The sequence below is a fragment of the Maudiozyma barnettii genome, assembly GCF_903064755.1.
Source record: "Maudiozyma barnettii strain CLIB 1767 genome assembly, contig: KABA2_05, whole genome shotgun sequence".
NCBI classification, from domain to species: Eukaryota; Fungi; Ascomycota; class Saccharomycetes; order Saccharomycetales; family Saccharomycetaceae; genus Maudiozyma; species Maudiozyma barnettii.
Window position 1 is genome coordinate 322,716 of NW_024545242.1, and position 25,115 is coordinate 347,830.

Sequence of the window (25,115 nt, forward strand, 5' to 3'; positions counted from 1 at the left end):
TCGTTCATTACTGCGCAACGACAAAACTCCAAGTGTCTGAGTTATGACCACTTTCAAAGTTTCATAATACGAGAAGAGGCTCCGTATTATGCTACATCTTCTGATTTCAGTTTATTTTTTAGTGTTTCAACATTTTTCAGTACTTTTCTTATAGAATGCGGTCCTTCACCAAATAAGAGTAACTCAATATTATCCAACTCTCCCCTCCAATAGTTAGCTTCTTTATTCAATTCTGTCAGATGTCTTTGAAGCAAATATTTGTTCTCAAGAGTATACGTAGCACGAGACAATTTTATACTGTTGAAGTAGTCTTGTAAATCCCCATTCAAAGTATCAATTTTTTTGTCGTCATTATCATAATAATTATCAATAATCTTTTGTAATTCTGCTGGAGGTTTCCATTTATCAAATACAAACTCCGATACATCTGGATTCGAAATATCTACTTGTTTCACTAGTTCCACCGAAAGTTTATTAAGCAAATTGATATATTCTAGCGAATCCTGATTAATATTTTCCAGGTATGTAACATATTGTCTGAGGTCTGGCCACGACTTCGTACCTATAATGTATTCTCTATTCTCTATATCCAATTTATTCTCATTTGAAATTTGATGCTCCCTTGCTTGTAGTTTGCTATACCTTAAATCTGCGGTAGTATCCACCAATTTATAATAGGAACCATGTAGTTCCTCTAGAGATTTCAACAATACTGCATCACTTGCGCTGTCGTCTGTCAATTTCTTCAGTATCTTCATCGTATCTTGTAGTATTTCATGACTGGATTGTAGAACCTGATCCACTTCACACAGGGAGTCAAAATATGTGTTTTCTTTATCGTCAGACATAACTAATCTCTGTAGAATGCAAAAAAGAAATTGTTATGGAGTTGGTCTTAATTCGAAACCTTGGAAGATTACAACACAAATAGAATGTAGCACACCTTCAACTAAATAACAAAAGATGATTAACGCAATGGCAATTAATATTAATACGAACCCTGATTGTCCTTGGTAACAACTATACAAACAATCCTTAAACTGTGAATCTCTTGAACTTCACTCAACGTTTCTTCAGTTTCTTTCAATTTCATTTATAATTTTTTCCAGTTGAACGCTTTATGAAACTGAAGTCTCTCATAATAACAAAAAATAAAATTGATTCAACGGTGTTTATATGTATACAAAAGGCGGAAGGGAACACCACCTATCTCACTGACACAATAACATCGAGAATCTTAGAGCTCCTTTAACGCAGACAGAAAGAATTGAACTTACCTGATTGGATTGCAATTAGATCTGTGAAGGTATACGTACAGAGACACACACACATATATATACATATCGCAGGTACGATGAATGGGACTGCTAGGAGATATATGATCCAGGATGTAAAGGACTCGCTACGGAACTCATCGATCCATCTATCCCAATGGAAGTTATTGAAATCTGCCAAATGGTCAATAGAAGCATTACGAGGCATGGAAGATATACCGCTGGACAGTGGCGATATGAATGAGGATAATATGATGGATGCGAACTCGTCCAATAATCATGCAAATACTATCTTTAATGAGCATAAACGTGGAGGCATACCGAAAATGAACGAAGGTTTCACTGAAGATGAATTTGATAAATACTTATTAGCGTCGTCACTATTTGATTGCAAAGAATTTGATAGATGTGTTTATTTCTTGGCAAACGTTGATGAACCAAGACTAATGTTTTTAAAACTTTATTGTAAATATTTATCATGGGATAAGAAAACTGTGGAGAGTGTAGAGAACGTTCTTGTTACCGGGAAAGCGAGAGATTCAAACCATTGTAATGATAACTCAGAATTAGGAAGGGACAATGAACAGAATTCTGAGACAAGTGGGTTTACTAGTTATCTCAAATCAAAGAAGAATAGCGGTATACAACATATGGAAGATGGTCATCAATCTAGTGTGGCTCTTATCTTAAAAGAACTTAGAAACTACTTAAACAAGAATGAAGCTGACCTTTTACATTCCAAAGAAGGTGCATTAGGGGTGGCATTACTTTATTACCTGAAAGGTGTTCTGTTAAATCAGAATGGTAACAAACCACAAGCCCTTACTGCATATGTCACCTCACTGAGTCTATACTCCTTCAATTGGACCTGCTGGGTGGAATTGCTGGATTGTATATCTAGACCAGATGAATCGTTATTAATTTTAAAGCATTTAAATGAACAATTCGATTTGAGTGAACAAAATCATTATGGAACTCAACGAATAAATACCGAGAATATCATGCTTAAATTCTTTAAACTTTCTTTATTCCAAGAATTCAGTGGAAACATTGATGAATTCTTGGGAAACTTAGAGTTACTATTAACAATAACTCCAAATTTTGCATATCTAAAGGCTCAAAATGCTTTAGTGTATTATAACCATATGGATTACTCAAATTCTGAAAGCATATTTGATCAGATAATAAAACTGGATCCGTATAGACTAGAAGATCTGGATATATATTCCAATATTCTATATGTGATGCAGAAACAATCAAAACTGGCATATTTGGCTCAGTTTGTCTCTCAAATAGATAGATTTCGTCCAGAAACTTGTTGCATCATAGCAAATTATTACAGTGCTAGACAAGAACATGAAAAATCAATAATGTATTTCCGCAGGGCTTTAATACTAAACAAAAAATCCACAAGTGCTTGGACTTTAATGGGCCATGAATTTGTGGAATTAAAGAATTCTCATGCAGCTGTGGAATGTTACCGCCGTGCAGTCGATATAAATAACAGAGATTTTAGAGCTTGGTACGGATTAGGTCAAGCCTATGAGGTACTTGACATGCACATGTATTCATTGTACTATTTCCAAAAAGCATGCGCCTTGAAACCTTTGGATCGTCGTATGTGGCAAGCTACAGCTGAATGTTATGCCAAATTAAAATATTCTAATGGAGCAATTAAATGCTACTTGAGAGCATTACAATTATCGACAATCCCTGATCAAGAATCCTTATTATTTTACAAATTAGCTGAACAATATGAAGAAACGGCAGAACTAGACAGGTGTAAATCTTACATGATTAAATGTATGGAACTAGAGAGATCTAATGAGGGGCTTGTCACTGATGAAGCCATCAAGGCAAAACTTTGGCTGGCAAAGAATGAATTTCAAAATAAAAATTACGAAGAAGCCTATAATTACGCTATTAGCATCACAAATGGAACATCACAGGAGGTCGAGGAAGCACGCACAATTGCCAGGAATTGCAGATTGCTTCTTAAGTAAGTTATTATCTATAGTATATAATTCTATTATCCTTGAAGAACGATTTTTCGATGTCCTTTTGATATAAACATGGGCTGTATGTGGTGTACGGATTAGGTACTGAAAAAAAAATAAATCTGATTCCTTATTCAATCCTTAGCCAGATGAGTTCCTTCATATGTACACAATAGAAGAAAAATGGTACTTTTATTACAGGATTTAAACTACAATTACACTTGCTCTTTGGTAATACCATTCAAATAAATATAATCAGACAAATCAACCTTTTGCATATTAGTTTCGGCATACTCTTTGGAAAGGAATTTGAATTCATCGTGTATTAAATTCTAGGGAATGTCCGAGCTACCACCTCCACCACCACCTGGTTTTATATCCCATGAGGAAGAGAGTGATTTTGAAGCCTCTCCACCTCCACCAGATTTTGGTGAATACATAAACAATGAAGACGATACGATTCTTGCTCCTCCTCCTCCTCCTCCTCCAGGGTTTGATGATGAATTAGAATATGAACTACCGCCTCCACCACCAGGATTTGAAACACCAGACATTATCGAAACATCAGGGCATGAATTACTCCCTCCACCACCAGAATTAGAATCTGTAAATGATGAGAAACGAGGTGACTTAATTTCATACGTAGAAAACGGTATCAAGAAAAGGAGATTACTATCATCTGTTAGTAATGATAACCGCCAAATTAAAAATAGGAAAAGAATTAGAAATAGAAAGCCAAAAAGGAAAAACAACGAGGGTATTGTTGGATCTAACAAAGTAGAAATGCCACCTGAACATCTCCGAAAGATTATTGAAACACATTCTGATATGACGTCTAAGAGATTTGATACTGACAAGCGTGCGTTCCTGGGAGCTTTGAAATATTTACCACATGCTGTCTTAAAACTAGTGGAAAATATGCCTCAACCATGGGAACAAGTGAAAGAAGTAAAAGTATTATACCATGTGTCAGGCGCAATTACTTTTGTTAATGAGAGTCCTCGAGTAATTGAACCGGTATATACGTCTCAATGGTCTACGGCGTGGATTGCAATGAGAAGGGAAAAACGTGATAGAACACACTTTAAAAGGATGAGATTCCCAGCATTTGATGATGATGAACCACCTTTATCATATTTTGAAAACATTCGTCCAACTGAGCCACCAGAAGCGGTAACACTAAATCTAGATGACATCGAAGACGAGGCCGTCAAGGACTGGCTTTATGATCCAAAACCATTAATTGATAAGGATGGAAAAGTAAATGGTTCCTCTTATAAGAAATGGAACCTAGATTTTGCTGAAATGGCAAACTTATATAGACTTTCGACACCATTAAGGGATGTTGTAAATGATAAAAACTATTATTATTTATTCGATAAAAAGGCATTCCTGACGTCAAAAGCACTGAATACTGCGATTCCAGGGGGTCCAAAATTTGAACCTTTATATCCTAAGGAAGAAGAAGAAGATTACAATGAGTTTAATTCAATTGATAGGATAATATACAGGACACCAATTAGAAGTGAATACAGAATAGCATTCCCTCACCTCTATAACTCGAGGCCACGTTCGATCGAATTATCCTGGTACAGCAATCCTACTTCATGCTTAATAAATAATGATGATGACTATGACATCCCGGCATTCTACTTTGACCCTTCCTTAAACCCTATAACATTTTTCGATGTGACAACAGATATACCTGATGAAAATCATCAAGAGGATGAGGATGATCTTTTATTATCGGAATCCTTTTCACCTCTAATGGCTGATCATGAATTATCTACTTCCGTGACAAAAGATTCCATATCACTGTATAACGCACCTTTCCCATTTAACAGGAGGTCTGGGAAAATGGTCAGAGCTCAAGATGTCGCTCTCATTAAAAAATGGTACCTACAACACCCAGATGAAGAATACCCAGTTAAAGTTCGTGTGTCGTACCAAAAATTATTAAAGAACCATGTTTTCAACGAATTGAAGAAGAGAAGAGGAACGAATTCAAAGCATAATACAAAATTGCTGAAAAGTTTAAAAAATACCAAATATTTCCAACAAACCACTATAGATTGGGTCGAGGCTGGACTGCAATTGTGTAAACAGGGTCACAATATGCTAAACCTTATGATCCATAAGCGTGGGCTTACATATCTCCATTTGGATTATAACTTCAATTTAAAGCCAACCAAAACATTAACCACAAAAGAACGTAAAAAGTCGAGGTTTGGTAATGCATTTCATTTAATGAGAGAAATTCTCAAAGTTGTAAAATTATTAGTTGACGCACATATTCAGTGCAGATTGGGAAACGTCGACGCATTTCAGTTAGCCGACGGACTCTACTATATTCTGAACCATCTCGGCCAACTCACAGGTATTTATCGTTATAAGTACAAAGTAATGCATCAAATTAGGGCCTGTAAGGACTTGAAGCATGTTGTATATTACAGATTTAACAAAGTCATCGGAAAGGGACCCGGCTGTGGGTTTTGGCAACCTGCTTGGCGTGTCTGGATATTTTTCTTAAGAGGTATCATCCCACTATTGGAAAGATGGCTTGGGAATCTGTTAATCCGTCAATTCGAGGGCCGTAACAACGAGGTTGTCAAATCAACCACTAAACAAAGAACTGATGCATACTACGACTTAGAACTAAGAGCATCTGTGATGAATGATATACTGGATATGATACCAGAAGGAATAAGACAAAGTAAGGCAAGGACCATCCTTCAGCATTTAAGCGAAGCCTGGAGATGCTGGAAGGCCAACATTCCATGGGATGTACCTGGAATGCCAGAACCTATCAAAAACATAATCGAACGTTATATTAAGGCTAAGGCTGATGGGTGGGTATCTTCTGCACATTATAACCGTGAACGTATAAGAAGAGGCGTGAGGGTTGAAAAGAACGTAGTAAAGAAAAACCTGGGCAGATTGACGAGATTGTGGATAAAAAATGAGCAGGAAAGACAAAAAAATATGGAGAAAAATGGTCCTGAAATATCTCCCAGTGAAGCTACATCAATCTTCTCAGCCATGGTTGAATGGTTGGAGGCTAGAAACTTTTCTCCAGTCCCATTTCCACCATTGACGTATAAAAATGATACAAAAATATTAGTACTAGCATTAGAAAATCTAAAGGATAGTTTTGGATCCAAGGTTCATATGAATTCCAGAGAAAGGGAAGAGTTAGCTTTAATTGAAGAAGCCTATGATAATCCCCACGAAACTTTGAATAGAATCAAGAAATATTTACTTACTCAAAGAGTATTCAAACCAGTGGATGTTACTATGATTGATCATTTTCAATCGATTGCTCCGGTGTATTCTGTAGATCCTCTGGAGAAAATCACAGATGCCTACCTAGACCAATATTTATGGTATGAGGCAGACCAAAGAAAACTATTTCCAAACTGGGTAAAGCCTAGTGATGCCGAAATTCCTCCGCTTTTAGTTTATAAATGGGCCCAAGGAATCAATAATGTTTCCGACGTATGGGACGTCTCCAATGGTCAATCTACAGTCATGCTAGAGACATCTTTGGGCGAGCTATGTGAAAAAGTGGATTTTACATTACTTAATAGATTATTAAGATTAATAATAGAACCAAATATGGCGGACTACATTACTGCCAAGAATAATATCATAATAAATTTCAAAGATATGAGCTATATCAACAAATACGGTTTACTAAAAGCACATCAATTTTCCTCTTTTATATACCAATTTTATGGACTTGTAATGGATATTCTGATATTGGGCCATGATAGGGCTATGGATTTAGCTGGGCCACCAACTAGTCCAAACGAATTCATGCAGTTTAAAAGTCCAGAGATAGCAAAACGGCACCCAATTAGATTATATTCGCGTTATTTGGATAAAATTAGTATTCTATTCCATTTCGAGGAAAATGAAGCTGATGAGTTATCAGATGACTTTTTAGCTGAGAATCCTGATAATAACTTTGAGAATGCTGTGGGGTACAACAATAAAAAGTGTTGGCCAAAAGATGCTAGAATGAGACTGATGCGTCAAGATGTTAATTTGGGTAGAGCAGTCTTTTGGGAGATTCAAGGACATATTCCTAAATCAATTGTTGATATTAGTTGGGACGAATCATTTGTGTCTGTTTATAGTAAAAATAACCCAAATCTGCTATTTTCGATGTGCGGATTTGAAGTACGTATTCTTCCAAAATTGAGAACAGACGAAGTAATGACAACTACCGAAAGTGCATGGGATTTAATTGATGAAGTTTCCAAACTAAGAACTGCTAAGGCATACCTGAAAGTTTCAGATGAAGAGGTTAAGAAGTTTGAAAGTAGAATCCGTGGTATTGTTATGACAGCTGGTAACGGGGCTTTTACGAAAGTCGCAGCTAAGTGGAATACAACTGTCATCGGTTTATTCACATACTTTAGAGAGGCTATATTAACTACGGAATCATTGCTGGATATACTTGTGAAAAGTGAAACTGCTATTCAAAATCGTGTAAAACTAGGTTTGAATTCCAAAATGCCAACACGTTTCCCTCCTGCTGTTTTTTACACGCCTAAGGAGTTAGGTGGTCTTGGTATGATAAGTGCTTCACATATTTTGATACCAGCATCAGATTTGTCGTGGTCAAAACAGACAGATACAGGTATTACCCATTTCCGTGCAGGTATGACACATGACGATGATAAATCTATTCCGACCATCTTCAGATATATTACTACATGGGAAAATGAATTTCTTGATTCACAAAGGGTATGGGCTGAGTATTCAGCTAAACGTCAACTGGCATTGGAACAAAATCGTAGAATGGCCTTTGAGGAGCTAGAGGGTTCATGGGATAGAGGTATTCCACGTATAAGTACACTATTTCAGAGAGACCGTCACACTTTAGCATATGATAGGGGTCACAGAATCCGTAGAGAATTTAAGGCGAACACGATTGAAAGAATAAGTACTTTTTGGTGGACAAATGCCAACCATGATGGTAAATTATGGAATCTGAATGCTTACAGAACAGATGTAATCCAAGCCTTGGGTGGTATAGAAACGATTTTAGAACACACCCTATTTAAAGGTACTGGGTTCAACTCGTGGGAAGGTTTGTTTTGGGAAAAGGCTTCTGGTTTCGAAGATTCCATGCAATTTAAAAAACTAACAAATGCCCAACGTACAGGTTTAAGCCAAATCCCGAATCGTCGTTTCACATTATGGTGGTCACCAACTATCAATAGAGCCAATGTTTATGTAGGTTTCGTTGTTCAGCTTGATCTGACTGGTATATTCCTCCATGGTAAGATTCCAACGTTAAAAATTTCCTTAATCCAAATATTTAGAGCACATTTATGGCAAAAGATTCACGAAAGTGTTGTCTTTGATATCTGTCAAATCCTGGATGGTGAACTTGATTCTCTACAAATTGAGTCTGTCATAAAAGAAACAGTTCATCCACGTAAATCATATAAAATGAATTCCTCTGCCGCGGATGTTACAGTAGATAGTTTGTACCAGTGGGAAGTATCTAAACCATCATTACTCCATGAGGCAAATGACTCATACGATGCTACTTCTACAAACAAAATGTGGTTTGATGTTCAATTGAGATATGGTGACTACGATTCTCATGACATTTCACGTTATGTTAGAGCTAAGTTTCTGGATTACACAACGGACAACATAAGTATGTATCCATCTCCAACTGGTGTAATGATAGGTATCGACTTGGCGTACAACATGTATGATGCTTATGGTAACTGGTTCAATGGCTTGAAACCACTCGTACAGAATGGGATGAGAACTATAATGAAGGCGAATCCAGCTCTATATGTGCTACGTGAGCGTATTAGAAAGGGTCTACAAATTTATCAATCCAACATTCAAGAACCTTTCTTAAGTTCTTCAAACTATAGTGAACTTTTTAACAATGATATAAAACTATTCGTGGACGATACAAATGTGTATCGTGTTACGGTACACAAGACCGTTGAGGGTAATGTAGCTACTAAGGCTATTAACGGTTGTATTTTTATATTAAATCCTAAGACAGGTCATTTATTCCTAAAGATTATCCATACTTCCGTGTGGGCAGGTCAAAAGAGATTAAGTCAGTTGGCGAAGTGGAAATCTGCTGAAGAAGTTAGTGCCTTAGTTAGGTCACTACCTAAAGAAGAACAACCAAAACAAATTATTGTTACACGTAAGGCCATGTTAGATCCTTTAGAGGTTCACATGTTAGATTTCCCAAATATTGTCATACGTCCAACTGAATTAAGATTACCATTTGCGGCAGCTATGTCCATTGATAAATTATCCGATGTTGTTATGAAGGCCACTGAACCCCAGATGGTTCTCTTTAATATTTACGACGATTGGTTGGAAAGCATATCATCTTATACCGCTTTCTCGAGATTAATATTACTTCTTAGAGGCCTAAAAACCGACGAAGAGAAAGCCAAAAGAATTCTCTTAGGCGATCCGACTATAATTATTAAAAAACATCATTTGTGGCCGTCATTCTCTGATGAACAATGGATATCCATCGAATCGCAGGTACGTGATTTAATATTAGTAGAGTATGGTAAGAAGTACAATGTCAACATTTCTGCCCTGACTCAGACTGAAATTAAAGATCTAATTTTGGGTCAAAACATTAAAGCACCATCGGTCAAGAGACAGAAGATGGCTGAACTTGCAGCTGCAAGAGCAGATGATAAATTGGCCAGCGCTACATCAGTTATGAAGACAAAGACAGTCAACGCACAAGGTGAAGAAATTGTTGTGGTTACATCTGCAAACTATGAAAATCAAGAATTTAATTCAAAGAATGAATGGAGACAAAATGCCATTGCTAACAGTCTCCTCTATTTACGTATGAAAAATATCTATGTTGCTTCGGAAGATTTTGTGGAAGAGAAGCCAATCTATGTCTTACCAAATAATATACTAAAGAAATTTATCGAAATATCTGACGTAAAAATACAAATTGGGGCTTATTTATATGGTAAATCTGCGGAAGGTCATACAAATATTAAGGAAATCAAGACAGTTGCGTTAGTACCTCAATTAGCAGATATGAGATCTATTCAATTGGGAAGACCTCCTATCCCAGATACTAACCCAGATATTGCTGGTCTAGAACTATTAGGCTGGGTACACACACAAGGAAAAGATATAAAATTCATGTCTGCGGCTGAGATCAATACCCAGACATCTACATTTGGAAATAACAACAACAAAGATAGTCTAATTGATATCAGTATATATTCTGCTCCAGGCAATATATCACTGGCAGCATATAATCTTTCTGAAGAAGGTTATCAATGGGGTCACAATAATAAAGATGTTTTGGACGATGATGCAGAAGGGTTTGAACCAAGTTTCAGCACTTATGCACAGTTACTTCTTTCAGACCGTATAATGGGTAACTTCCTAGTGCCAACAAGTAAAGTCTGGAATTACTTATTTATGGGTACCAGTTTCAATATAGAATTAGAGTATGAGATGAAATTAGGTATTCCGATAGAATTTTACAACGAGCTACATCGTGCAACACATTTTCTACAGTTTAATAACATCGGGAACAACGAGGATTTAGAAGCAGAACAGGAGAGTTTATTAGCATGAAGTATTATATAATGGCATATGTAATTTTGCAAGAATGTATAAATCAACATTTTTTATAAAATTATTTTTCTTTTAGAGGAAATCATCTGGTTGGAGTGTTTCAGCCTTACTGTATGGGCATTTCGACATTCCGCAAGCTGCCAGAGAAAAGGACGAACCAAAAAATAAAAACTGGTGAAAATTTATAGCATACACAAATCGAATAGTCTTCATGTTTGATAGATGGTTCGATTACCATAAAGAGACCTCACGAGATATATGATATATGTTAAAGAACATGCTATATACCCATAAACTCTAATCTAACAGAATTTGAAAGAAAAATAAATACATCTATATATAAGATAGACATGAGGAGACGTTCTAGTGGAGCTTCGCGAAGGGCACGTTCCAGAGGTAGAGCCCCCAAGGCTACAGGACCAGGACCACGATCAAGAGGAGAGACACCAGTAGCATCTCCTTCATTATACGATAGATTAAATATACCAATAAAGAATACAAATATGAATAGGACATCTGAAACATCCGAAATACTGAAAGAGCTTACTCCTGAATACGAAGAAGCGGTTTATAATCTGCTAAGGAAAGGTTATACGTTTGGCGACCTCGTCTATTTGTTCGACCTCGATAGATATACACTGAGGAACGTATTTGAGAGCTTAAGTCTGAATATTATTGTTCAAAAAAGTAGTAAATCTACCAGCGACGAAGAATGTCGTACGGAAAGGACTACATTAGAGAATACTAATTCTTTTGACCCAATCTTGCGATCAAAACCGCCCCTTGGTCAATCACAGAATGACTATAATATCAGCAGGAGGAGTATAAGCGATTCCACTCTTGATACTGAAACAGCTGATTCTAATTTTACTCCTTCGAACTTATCCTCGGCAAAGAATACATGGCCATTACCTTCAGGTCCAGCCAATGAGAAACTGCTCAAACACACCAACAGATCACCTTTACAAGATACAAGCATGAATCAGATAACTGTCTCTCCTGTAGCTGTAGCTGCCAGAGATGGATTGTTATCAAATGAAATGACCACAACACAGGGATCAGAGACTAATACCATAGAGTTAACTACTAAGGAAAGTAGTCCACAAATATCAAATATTTCTCAGTTATCTTGTGTTGCTCCAGAAATTGTTACATTTCCACAACCCAAAGGATTAGCCTCAGAGGAAACAGAATCAGCAATACGAGGCGAAAATCCACAATCATCTTCCTTGCATACTCAACCATTACCATCTGAAATGACCGTGTTGTCCTCTACTAAGACATCAGAGGCGCGAACGAAAGAACTATCCCACGAAACTTTAAGTACTTCTATAGAAAATATTAAGAGATCCGACAATGGAACTGTTACAACATCCACATTACCTAGTATTCAGGCGGATAGGACAACCAATGGAGGAACGTCAACAGATGTTGATAACATTTCAAAAAAAGTAACGCTACATGATGCTTCTGCAAACCCTGCTACAGACAATCCTGCGGCTACTCCTACCGAGTATCCTGGTGAAAGTGGTATAATAGAAGAAGCACATATACCTTCTACTACACTTGCAGTTTTGGAAGGAATATCTACGTCATCTACTGAAAACTCTACAGCAGACAAAATACCTGTTGCTTTTGCTATAAATAATACAGTTGAAGGAATAGCTATATCCCCTACTGTTAACACTACAAAAGTAATAGAACCAGTGCTTGCTACCGAACATACCACTATAGAAGGAGCGTCTGCACTTCCTACTGAAGATATAGAACACGAGGTGGTTGACGATATTAACTATACTTCTAGTTTAGAAAAATATGATGATTATAATATGCATATAGAAAATTCAGCAATGGAAACGAAACCTACCACATCTTCAGACATTTTACCAGATAAGTCTCAAAGTATCTCTCAATTAAACGTCAAACATGCGGAGACAGAAACTGAAAAATTTGGAGTATTTAATTCTCCGGATCAAATGGATTCAGAATTTGAAACATCCCCATCGGAAGATTCACGAACATTTTTGATACCGGTCAACCCTCTAAGCCAACCTTTACAGGCACCATCGTATCCATCTACGGCAGTAGAGATGGATAATAACACGATAGAGCCAAAACGAGGAACAGAGGACACAGATCTGGGACAAAAACAACTAGAATCTTTAGAACCATATCAACCTTCTGACAATATTGAGGAGGTACCATTTTCAACAAATGAAAATATTATGATGACAAAGCCAGACATGGGAGCTGCTGAAATATTAGGAGCAAACGTAACTGCTGTAACTACTTTAGAAAATATGCACAATGATATACGAGAAGAACCCCCATTCAAGTTCATTAAAGCAGAACAACCTTCAAATCCCGATACTACGCAAGCATATGATAAAACATCTGCATGCATAACAACAAACGAAGAAGAGCAAAAAGAAATACGCGACAAACAAGAACTCCAGAAGGGGATCAAACATGTAATAGATACTAATCACCCTGATAGAATTAGATTTTTTAATACCACCAATAATGTACAACAACAAATGCATAGAGCACTTACGCAACTTAAACCAATATGGGCTCAAAACAAAAAAAATGTGAATTTCTTTTCAAGTAAGGATGACTTCAGACAATTTATCAACAGGTTTCGTAAGAGTGCTAGGGATATTCAAGCATTTTGCAACCAGCTAGATTTTGATTATGCTCATTTGCATAGGGAGACATATCAAAATCTGAGCGTTGTTACAGGCTCAGTCCAGAAACTATCAACTAACGTTGTACCCCAAAGGGTACAAGCCATTAAGGTTGAATCTATTAATAGTGTAAAACATAAAGCAGAGCCTGCCAAGAGACAGCTTGTCAAGGCAAAGCTTGCCAAGAACGCAAATACATATCCTTCTGATACAAATAGAGGTAGTAGATTTGAAACTAGCAGCGTTATTAATGATCCAATTGCAAAACCAGTTACAAGCAATATTGGAATAGAGAATCAAGCTGGTAAAATTAACCTTAACAAGATTCCAAATAAAATAAAAGATAATGTACACGAACCTTCAAAATCTAATATTAATAGCAACATCAAAAGTGACGTCAATGATAATATTGCATACGTTCATAACCCACTTCCAGGTATCAAACCTAAAATAAACAATGGTATGATACCAGTACAACCCCCAATTAGGCCACATGACCTACCTGGAGTAGCCCCTAGGGCTGTGGTACGATTCCCACCGAACGATGGAATTTCAAATGTTCCAAACAACAACAAAAGACGTACCAACTCAACTCTCGTGCCAAATAGTAGTTTACCTCAGCAAACTGCAAAACATTTAAGTACGTCTACACATGACACTAACCGACCTGTAATGCTGCCAATGCCAGTGCCTGTCCCAGCGCAGCGTAACAAACCCTACAGCGGCTTAAAATTACCATCTGGACCATCTTCAAAAGCTATAAAATCACAAGTGCCTTACCGTAGATCATTACAAGTAGATTCTCCAGTGCAGTTGCCACGTAAAAGATCATTTATTGACTCTCAAAATTCCATAACGGAACATGGTATATCTAGGTTACCTAAGAGACCCCACCGTGGGAATACTCAACAACCTGGGCGCGAATGGGATAATAAAGATGAATCCAAAATTGTTGATAACAGTTTTATCCAATTATCGAAAGTATGTATCAAATTGCAATATTTTCTCTCTTAAGAATTTCAATTTTGATTTATTTCACTTGTACTAACACTCCTTTTTTCTTTTTGTAAATAGTCCAAACCAAGTTCGTTCAAGCCATACCATTCAATGCTACCACGTTAAACATACATTGTACAATTTTACATCGTGGAAGTGCACAATATCATTTACTGAGAAAGACCATCTTGTCTTACTTCTTGCTAATAATCGAATCATTCATTGAAACCTTATTTATTAAATCTTTAAAAATCAGTTTTGGGAATCTGAGGGCATCGCTTAAACATTTGTACGGATGATACTGTGGTGCACAGGCGAAAAGAAGAAAAAACAGAAGAATACACCATACGAAGTTATATAAATATATAAATCAATATACAGACACAATAATAGAAATGCGTAGTATCGTAATAATAGATCAATCACATTCAACTGATTAAACTATCTTTATCAAGTAGTTGTGTAACCTATGGATACACCTAAGAAAACGAAATATTACACCCTATAAACCTAAAAGGAATATTTACTACGATTATTACCAATTTTTATATTTCGATAAAAAAAACAATCTTACGTAGTGATCGTGCATTAGTTTCATATGTCTGGGAATCAAGAGAAGAGGAGGAAAACAGAACAGAATGCTACTAATCCACTTAAAAAAACAGATGCTAAACCATCAGCGACAGTGCCAAATGATACCAATACAAAACCAAAGAAATATGCTGTGAAATACCGCTTCGAGGAGTTGAAAAGAAAACAATCCAAATATATCGAAGAACCTGTTGTCCTGAGGTCAATTCCACAATCACAAGTCTTGAATACAGCTTTTAGTAAGAATCGTAGGGATATTGATGCCCCTAAGATTTTACAACCAGCACATAAGGCCCTAAGAAAGGTACCATCTTATAAATCGAAGACTAAAGAGACTATGGATGGAGTTAAAAAGGAAAAAGAAATTGATGACATGTCAGACCATGTTATATGGAAATATAGTCCCATATATAAAGGGACCCCAGAAAGATCGGCTAATAGTTCCCCCGATCGGGATAAAGAATACGTTCCAAACCTATTGAATCCACCCTCAACGCCAACAGTTTCCAATAAGCTAAAATCTGTACTTAATTTCACATATTTAAATGATTCAAATGAAAATCTACAATTGCCAACTGAAACAGCAGAGGAGATGAGCGATATTCAAAAATCGAAACAAAATGATAAAAACTCGTCGAAAGACTTACTTCGAAATATAGACGACATCCTCACGGAAATGAGAGGGGATACAGATCTTCGATTAAATGCCGGAAGGATCAATGGATTACCATCATCTCCAGGGACTGTAGGCCATCCTGACACATTATTATTAGAAAATACCATGACAAAGATTGAGCAATCAAAAAATCAACCAACTGACGAAAGTATACAACACTACTCAAAAGATCTGCTGAAGGATGAAGAAAATGCCAGAACCGATGTTAAAAAAATATTAGACTCAGATAACACAACCAAAAGTACAGTTAAACAAACACTGAATGATGCAATTATTTCAATGACTCAACAAAAAATATCTGAAGAAAAATCTAATGTAAAACCGCTTATTGATGTACATACAGACGGAAACAACATAAATGAATTGGATGACGATGACGACGACGACATATTATTTGACATTATTTCTCAACAAAAGCCTAATGCAAAATATGATTTAAAACCACTACCAAATGAACAATCTTCTTTAGAGAGTGACGAAATGCTGGATGATTCACTTCTCGGTATATTTGATGAATTGGAACAAAATTCCCAGGTTCCCAAAACGAAACCTGATACTGATGAAACTAACACAATCCCACCAATGATCCACCCAAATAGCGATAACAGTAAAATGATTACAGAATATTCTGAAAGGGCCAAATGTGCTAAAGAGAAGAAAGGAATATGTAGATTGGTTGTTCTCTCCATACGTGAAATGACACTTCCAAAAATTGGTATTCAAAAAATTCTAACATGTGTAGATAGCAAAGGTTCTAAAGTGCCTGTAATTTTGCGTAATCCATGGGTATACCTAGATATCTATGAGGGTGATATTATCCACATCATAGAGGGCAAGAATTTTGCAAATAAACGGTTACTATCACAGGATAAAGACCCTCAAACTCTTCTCGAAAATGATAATCTATTGATTGTCCATCCTGACATATTACTTTCGGCTACTACTATCGGGTCTTCTACGAAATGTCTGAGATGCAGTGTAATCAATAACTTGTTTCAAGACGTAAGAAACGAACAAAGTATTAGTATGACAATAGGGAATATAGTGCATGAGTTATTACAAGACGCATTCAGATACAAGCTCACACATCGAAATATCACAATGGATTATTTTACAGAAAGATTGGATGAATTATTAGAGACATATTCTTTTGCTATCATAGTTTGCAACGAAGATGTTCAGGATGTGAAAAACACGATCATGGAAACACATGTCCAAAAAATATTGAGTTTTGTCAACAAATTTGTATCTTCTGATAACTATAAGAGGTATGTTCCCATTGCCAACACTAAAAAAAGCCAATCTATTTCTCTTTCAGATATTATTGATATCGAAGAAAATATATGGTCCCCCTCATTTGGGTTGAAGGGATTTCTGGATGTTACTGTCGATGCATATGTAGAAAAAATGCACGCCATTGTTCCATTAGAAATAAAAACAGGTAAATATAAAAGTCAAGCTCATGAGGTTCAAGGACTTATATATACACTTCTTCTTAGCGACAGATATGACATATTTGATGATTTCTTCCTATTAATGTACACTTGGGAAGAAGGGATGGTGAAACATAGACGACTACCTGACCCAATTAGACATATACTGATGACAAGAAATAAAATTGCAAGTTCCTTAAAACATCGTCTTTCTGAAATAAAAAGCAGAGTGCAGACCCTATTTCCTGTACCGACAGTTGAAGAGAATCCCGCAAATTGCACTCATTGTTATAATAAGGTAATATCCATGACTTTGTATAAACTCGTAGAACATGGAACTGCGGAAGGAAGCAGGATCCCTATGGAAGAATACGACGAACTTACAAGCCATTTACCAAATGATATAAAAAATTACAGAGAATTTTTCTTAAAATATAACGACCTTGTGACAAAAGAAGAATCTAGTGTTTGCGCTTCTAACCAGGATATGTTCCTAATGACAGGAGAAGCCAGGGAGTCACACAATGGTCATTGCGTACACAGCTTACGAGTATCTAGTATTAAAAAAGACGAGGTAATGGATGGTCAATATTTATATCAATTCAAGAGATGTTATAGTCCTACTCAACAGGTTTCTTCAATATTACAATCGCAAATATCTCTTGATGATAGGATAATAGTGAGTGACGAAGAAGGACACTTTTCAATAACTTCAGGGAATGTCATCGAATTAACAGAGGATTCAATAACCATCTCAACCAAACGAAAACTCCTAAATAACAAAATCTCATCTGGACCAGATCATGAACCAAGAATAGAAAGTGTGATCGACCCTACTCTAAGGGAATCTGATATCATATCGACACAAAATGCAGTCACTTATAGAATTGATAAATATGATATTCAACAACCTTTATCTGGTGCAAGATTCAATATTTTGAATCTTTTCCTGCCTCCCATTAAAAAGGGAACATTCATTCTTGACGAGAAGACAAGCGAACAAAGATTCTTAAAATTATCTGAGGGTGGTGATGAAAGAATGAAAAAATTCCTAGTCGACAATATAGCACCTCAGTTTTTGTCACTTAAGGATAAGCCCTTACTTCAAAATTATCTTCCTGAGGATTCCACATTTAATGATGACCAACATAAGGCTCTAGATCTCTGCCTTAGAGCAAAAGATTATGCTCTAATTCTTGGTATGCCAGGTACAGGTAAAACTACATTAATCGCAGAGATTATCAAAATATTAGTCAAAAATGGGAAGAAGATATTACTATCATCATATACACATTCTGCTGTAGATAATATCCTTTTGAAACTTATCGATACCGATATTAAAACTATTCGATTAGGTTCAAACGGAAAGATACATCCCGAAACTAGAAAGTATATGGTTGACTACACATTAGCCAAGAGTTATAATGAATTTTTGAATATGATTAATGAGACCTCATTAGTGGCGACTACTTGCTTAGGTATTAATGACCTACTATTTTCTTACAAAGAAAAGGATTTCGATTATGTGATTCTTGATGAAGCTAGTCAAGTTTCTATGCCTGTTGCATTGGGACCTCTTCGTTTTGGTGAGAAATTCATAATGGTTGGTGATCATAATCAATTACCACCATTAGTGAAAAATGAAAGTGCCAGACTTGATGGACTCGAGGATTCATTGTTTAAGATACTAAGTGAACGCCATCCTGAAAGTATGGCCGAATTAACTTTACAATATCGTATGTGTGGTGACATTATGAAATTATCCAATTTCTTGATATATGACGATAAATTAAAATGTGGTACTGAACAAGTTAGCAATCAACTATTAGATATTCCAAACCTTCCACTTATTTCAAAATATAAGTCGTCAACCAGCCAACAGGATTGGCTTGTTGATATAATGGACCCTCAAAGAAGAGTGCTCTTTGCAGATTATGATAGGAATACCGGTATAATTGAAAATATAGAAGGTGATAACATTATTAATAATGGTGAATGTACATTAATTGGTCAAATGGTGGATGGCCTTATTTTATCCGGTGTACCATGCAATAGGATTGGTGTTATGACGCTTTATAGAGCTCAATTAAGATTATTAAAGCGAACATTTAAAGAAGTCAAATATCATGGGTTAGAGGTTTTAACCGCAGATCAATTCCAAGGTAGAGATAAAGATTGTATTTTAATCTCTATGGTGAGAAGTAATGATGATCTAAAAGGTGGCTCTTTGTTGAAAGAAGTAAGAAGGGTCAATGTTGCAATGACAAGAGCAAAATCCAAATTAATTATATTGGGATCCAAGGATACGATTAGCTCTATCGGTGGTATAAAAGAATTTATTGGTATGCTACAGACTAATGGATGGATATACAAATTACCTGCTGATTGTCTGAAGACCTACAATTTTGAGAATATACCTGAGAAATTATATACAGTCTAATTATTTGAAACATAATGATAAATATGCATAAAAGGTATATACATATTAGAAAAAATAATATTATAAAAGGTAATAATGACTTTTAGGAGATAACACGCAATAACGTCATAAAAATTTCATTAAAATAATATATATATATATATTCATGAACTGCGTAGTTACAAATTGGTGGTGACGGTTTCAAAAGCTAGATCATCCACAAACCAGCTCACCTTCGCATCAAAGTGTTCATTGACAACAGCACATGGCATTGAGGTATCCTTCAAATCAAAGATATGATGCATAGCGTCTTGTTTGGAGGTACCCATAGTAACGAAACAAATTGCACCTGCGCCTTCCATTACAGGTAAAGTAATTGTAATTCTATCACTTGGTGGTTTTGGAGAGTCATGACACCACATAACCTGTTTAGTGGTTTCCTCAATCAAATATCTGTGATGGTCACCAGGGAACAAAGAACAAGTGTGACCATCTGGACCACATCCTAGCAACAATAAATCCAATTTCTTTGGTAATAATTCCTCATATTCAGAAGCGATCTTTTCATAAGCGGCCGACCCAGCATCCACTAGGGAGTCATCAATTGGGTACACCCTTGGTAGAACTGATAATTTGTCAAGAACAGCGTCCTTGAAGGCACAGTAGTTACTGTCTCTATGATCCAGTGGAACGATACGTTCATCGACGAAATATACATTCCATTTATCCCATTTGATCTTTGGTGCAATGGTAGGATCATCCACTAGACCCTTTTCAAGGACGTCAATCAAAGAACCACCACTGATTGCAACATTAAAGACTTGAGAATTCTTTAAGGAATCTTCCTGCTTTTGCAGGATGTATTCACCAAGCTTGTGAGGTAAATTTTCTTCGATAGAATATTTGTGGACTGAAACCATTGTTATTTAAAATTGTGAAACTTCTTCCCTGAAACGATATAATGTAGTAGTAATAGTATAAAAGGAATATGAAACCAAATAGCCTCTCGACAGTTAAATCAAGAATATATATATACTTGTAATTATTAAAATTTATAGTTAAGATGGGGATCCCTTTTGTTCTCCTTCCCCCTTCATAATTTTTCACTTCAAATTCCACTTTCACTCTTTCTCTCTCTGTTTTGGGTTTATTGTCGGTCCGTTTAAGGTTCCCTATGTAATGACAAATTTATAACCCCGTTGTTCATGAGATGGGGACAGTAGTGGAAAAGAAGATGGCTGAATTGTTGTTACATTTGTCAGATGTTTGTAATAATATACGCACACATATGCATATGTTCTGGACATTTAAATATTGTTTCTAATAGCAATCTTGAGCTTGATCTTGGTTTTTATGAGTTTTATTAGTGAAAAATGAGGATTACCCGCACATTCGCGAGAATTTTCTCCCTCTTTTCGATTTGTTTTGAATTGAGAAGAGCGATATTTGTTTACGCACACGAAGGAAGAAAGAAAGAGATGACTTTGAAGAAGGTCATAACGTGGTGGAACTGATCTATACATGGGTTTGGATATCTATAGGAGAAGTAATAAACCATACATATACGTAATATTAACTATAAAGGAGATTTCCCATTTAACTGGAAGTAAAAAAAAAGAGATAACGGAGATATTATAAGGTATGGCTGTGTGCAAAGTCTGTAAAGGTACGGAGTTTGTTCGAGACCATTCAAATGCAAACAATGATCTTGTTTGTAAGAACTGTGGTGTTGTGTCTGAAGATAACCCTATTGTGTCGGAGGTGACGTTTGGTGAGACGAGTGCTGGTGCTGCCGTGGTTCAAGGTTCGTTTATCAGTGCAGGTCAAAGTCATGCATCGTTTCTGTCCCATGGTGGGTCGAGTGCATTAGAATCTCGTGAAGCCACTTTGAATAATGCTAGAAGAAAACTAAGAGCAGTATCACATGCGCTACGGATCCCCGAGTATATTACGGACGCTGCGTTCCAATGGTATAAATTAGCGTTAGCTAATAATTTTGTTCAAGGTCGTAGATCTCAAAACGTGATAGCTACATGTTTATATGTTGCTTGTAGAAAGGAAAAGACACATCATATGTTAATTGATTTCTCATCACGGTTGCAAGTGAGTGTGTATTCGATTGGTGCTACGTTTTTGAAGATGGTGAAAAAATTACATATAACGAAATTACCGCTGGCGGATCCATCTTTATTTATACAACATTTTGCAGAAAAGTTGAATCTAGGTGATAAGATGATCAGGGTGGTGAAGGATGCAGTAAAGCTGTCACAACGGATGTCGGACGATTGGATGTTTGAAGGGAGACGTCCTGCGGGGATTGCAGGTGCATGTGTTCTATTGGCATGTCGTATGAATAATTTACGTCGTACTCATTCGGAGATCGTAGCGGTGTCGCATGTTGCAGAGAATACTATACAACAGAGATTGAATGAATTTAAGAAGAGCAAAGCGTCAAAGATGTCCATCAAGGAGTTTCGTGAGGATGCGTCGAAGGATTCGGAGTCGCGTCCCCCATCATTCCATAAGAATCGTCAGAATGAGAAAAGGATAAAGACGCAATTGGCCAAGACGAAAGCCAAAGAGACCAGTGAGGAAGCATTGAGTAGAAACCCTATCTTGTCACAGTTTATGACTGCTCAGGATCTGTCGTCGAAGGAAGTGTTGTTCTATTTGAAACAATTCACTCAGAAGAGAGAAAATACAACGAAACGAATCAAAGCCACACATGGTATTGATGATGAAGATATGTTGGTACAGGATGGAATGACAAGAAAAGTTACTCCCATGGAACATAATAGTAGTGATGATGAATCATCCAATGAATATGATGATATCTCTACATTAAACAATCGGAATCGTCGCAAGAGACGCATATTAGCAGAGGATGAGGATGTTGAAGTGAAAGAAGAAGAAGAAGATGATGATGAAGAAGAAGAAGAAGAAGAAGAAGAAACGGGTAGACGTAATTGGAGAACACGTGGACAAAAGAAATTGTTCGTAGCACAAGAAGAAGTGGAAAAGGAGAGGAGAGAACAGATCGAAGAGACTGAACTTCTTGTTGGTAGAAGTGGTCATTTCCAGGATGAAATTGATGGTTACTCATTAGAGACGGATCCTTACCGTCCACGTAATTTGCATCTGTTACCTACAACACAATCGATGTTAGACGGCGTAGCTGATGATCCCGACAACCTTGAAGATGTAGACGACGAAGAATTGAATGATGTGATCCTCGACGAAGACGCGGTCAGACTTAAAGAACGTATTTGGATTGGAATCAATGAGGATTATCTCTTAGAACAAGAAAATAAACGTTTGAAAGAGGAAGCCGATCAATTGGCAGGGAATACAAGTAATAAGAAGAGACGTACCGGTGCGGGTCGTAGTCGTAAACGTAATAATGCTCAAGATTTACCTGTTGTACATACTGCTGTTGGTGTTATGTCCCAATTAGAAGATAAATCTGGTTTACAAGCAGCGTTACGTGCGGCTGAAGAAAGTGGTGATTTAACTACAGCGGATAGTGTGAAGAATATGTTACAAAAGGCCAGTTTTTCACGTAAGATCAATTATGATGCCATAGATGGGTTATTTAACACATCTAAACCCAAATAATTATTTCAAAATATACGTATATATAGACTCAATAATACCAAAGAAGAAAAAATTACTAATTCAGAAGGATGAATAAAAGTTCCATTAATAGTTTGTACATATGTACATATATAAGTGTATATAAGTATTTAATTTGTTTTTGTTATTGTTTTATCTGCGGTACCATTAACAATATACTTACACATTTCTCCCATAGTATCACCAGACCGTATTCTAAAGTCTGCAATACGTAACAAATGGAAACCTGCAGTCATAGCCAAGAAGGCATTGACGGCGGCCAATAAGTTATTCTTTGGAGTAATCACAAACGACCAACGAGTCCAAATTGCAGCAGTAGCCAATAACGACAGATTTTGAGCACCAGAGACTTTCTCCACGGGCCTCCTTGCATCGGAGAGCCCTGCAACGACCAGCCCCCATTTCAAAGTAGGAGCCCAGAAATGGACAGTCCTTGGACCTGTCTCACTTTGCCAAAACCGTCTAAATGCAAACCGTACAGTCGACATAATTTCTTTTCTTTATATCTCTTTTGTGTATACTATTATATGTAGTTAGAAAACCGACTTTCTTTCAATTGAAATATCTAGTTTCTCGTTTCAAAAGGGGTATAAGTATATGGGATGTGATACACTGGTTATGTATATATAGATATATAGTTCTGTTGTGTTACCTGTTGAAATAACAAACCCCCCCATTGAGTTCTTCTATCGTTTACGCCAGGTCGCTTATTATATATAAATACTGAAATTATATCAGGTGTCTCTGAAATTCTTTAAATTGCTCGGCGAAGTGACAAATTTTGCGTTCCATTTTCTGTCTGCGGTTGTTTCTGTGTAATTGTGGGTGTACGTGTGACTCTTTTTCTTTTTTCCTTCGTGACACCCCTATCCTGCGGGTGTTTCTCAGAGAAAGACGAGATACGCCATGAATGCCATGGTTAGGGTTCGTGCCAAGTGACGGCGACCCACGTTAGGGTTTGCGGCTGCCACGACACGGTGCCAAGCAGCGCAATTTTGGTTTTTGGCTTTCGGTTCTTTCCATTGCAGCAAGACCAGTTTCCCACAACACACAACTATATCTATATCCATATATGATTGTGACAATGCTCTTTCTGAAACTGCGGTTGACCATCGATCAATGTACGTGCAGTCATGCAGTCTTATCCATACATACACATAAATACATTGCGTTGTGATCTGGTACGACTACCAGCTGCCTTGTACTTGAGACGACCGCGGGTAAAACCTCAGTTTACGAAATGAAGATGCAAATATATTTGAAGACACCAGCTAACTTAACTACAACCAAGTGACTTTCCATTCGGCTTTAGTTACTACTACATGGCACTTTGATATCCTGTCTCCTCAGCAACCGGTTTAGTAGACTTTACTTCCTCTATTCCAACCTGCCAGCGGCTAAATTTGCTTTCTGCCCTTCCTATTGGATAATCCACTGGTCGCAGTCGGTGGCAGGCGGTAGCGCGGCTCTCTCTCCTCTTTTGGGTTTTGCCGCTGTCGTGATGAGGCAGCTTATCACTGAGAACGGCACCACATCGCGATTGTGAAAAACGAAAAAAATTTATTTGACGAATTTTTTTAATCGTTCGCCGCCTTTCGTAAAAACCAAAGAAATCACATATAGGGGCATCCCGTAATTGACATTATGTCCACGCCAAATGGAAACTAAGATAATTTTGATTGAATTAAAGAGACCTCCCAACTCCTATACATACATATTATTTTGTCCTTTTATTTTTTAACCAAGTTAATACTGAGATATTTAACAAGTGACCGAATATTTACGATAC

At 36.8% G+C, this 25,115-nt stretch overlaps 8 protein-coding genes across 8 annotated transcripts; 5 read left to right on the forward strand and 3 right to left on the reverse strand.

Moving 5' to 3' along the window:
* Nucleotides 1-86: 86 nt before the first annotated feature.
* THP2 (Thp2p) lies at nt 87-848 on the reverse strand (the record flags this gene model as incomplete). Its single annotated transcript, XM_041550783.1, has 1 exon — nt 87-848. One exon carries the CDS (start codon nt 846-848, stop codon nt 87-89), a length of 762 nt encoding a protein of 253 aa, XP_041406717.1.
* Nucleotides 849-1,354: 506 nt separating this feature from the next.
* On the forward strand, nt 1,355-3,277 carry CDC23 (anaphase promoting complex subunit CDC23; the record flags this gene model as incomplete). Its single annotated transcript, XM_041550784.1, has 1 exon — nt 1,355-3,277. One exon carries the CDS (start codon nt 1,355-1,357, stop codon nt 3,275-3,277), a length of 1,923 nt encoding a protein of 640 aa, XP_041406718.1.
* Nucleotides 3,278-3,610: 333 nt separating this feature from the next.
* Nucleotides 3,611-10,891, forward strand: PRP8 (U4/U6-U5 snRNP complex subunit PRP8; the record flags this gene model as incomplete). Its single annotated transcript, XM_041550785.1, has 1 exon — nt 3,611-10,891. One exon carries the CDS (start codon nt 3,611-3,613, stop codon nt 10,889-10,891), a length of 7,281 nt encoding a protein of 2,426 aa, XP_041406719.1.
* A 350-nt stretch (nt 10,892-11,241) lies between these two features.
* Nucleotides 11,242-14,592, forward strand: KABA2_05S03212 (uncharacterized protein; the record flags this gene model as incomplete). Its single annotated transcript, XM_041550786.1, has 1 exon — nt 11,242-14,592. The coding sequence occupies one exon, from the start codon at nt 11,242-11,244 to the stop codon at nt 14,590-14,592; it is 3,351 nt and encodes a 1,116-aa protein (XP_041406720.1).
* A 580-nt stretch (nt 14,593-15,172) lies between these two features.
* Nucleotides 15,173-19,714, forward strand: DNA2 (bifunctional ATP-dependent DNA helicase/ssDNA endodeoxyribonuclease DNA2; the record flags this gene model as incomplete). Its single annotated transcript, XM_041550787.1, has 1 exon — nt 15,173-19,714. One exon carries the CDS (start codon nt 15,173-15,175, stop codon nt 19,712-19,714), a length of 4,542 nt encoding a protein of 1,513 aa, XP_041406721.1.
* Nucleotides 19,715-19,872: 158 nt separating this feature from the next.
* Nucleotides 19,873-20,613, reverse strand: SOL3 (6-phosphogluconolactonase SOL3; the record flags this gene model as incomplete). The annotated part of the gene is made up of 1 exon (XM_041550788.1): nt 19,873-20,613. The coding sequence occupies one exon, from the start codon at nt 20,611-20,613 to the stop codon at nt 19,873-19,875; it is 741 nt and encodes a 246-aa protein (XP_041406722.1).
* A 721-nt stretch (nt 20,614-21,334) lies between these two features.
* Nucleotides 21,335-23,308, forward strand: BRF1 (transcription factor TFIIIB subunit BRF1; the record flags this gene model as incomplete). Its single annotated transcript, XM_041550789.1, has 1 exon — nt 21,335-23,308. The coding sequence occupies one exon, from the start codon at nt 21,335-21,337 to the stop codon at nt 23,306-23,308; it is 1,974 nt and encodes a 657-aa protein (XP_041406723.1).
* Nucleotides 23,309-23,436: 128 nt separating this feature from the next.
* On the reverse strand, nt 23,437-23,814 carry MPC2 (mitochondrial pyruvate carrier; the record flags this gene model as incomplete). Its single annotated transcript, XM_041550790.1, has 1 exon — nt 23,437-23,814. One exon carries the CDS (start codon nt 23,812-23,814, stop codon nt 23,437-23,439), a length of 378 nt encoding a protein of 125 aa, XP_041406724.1.
* Nucleotides 23,815-25,115: the final 1,301 nt, after the last annotated feature.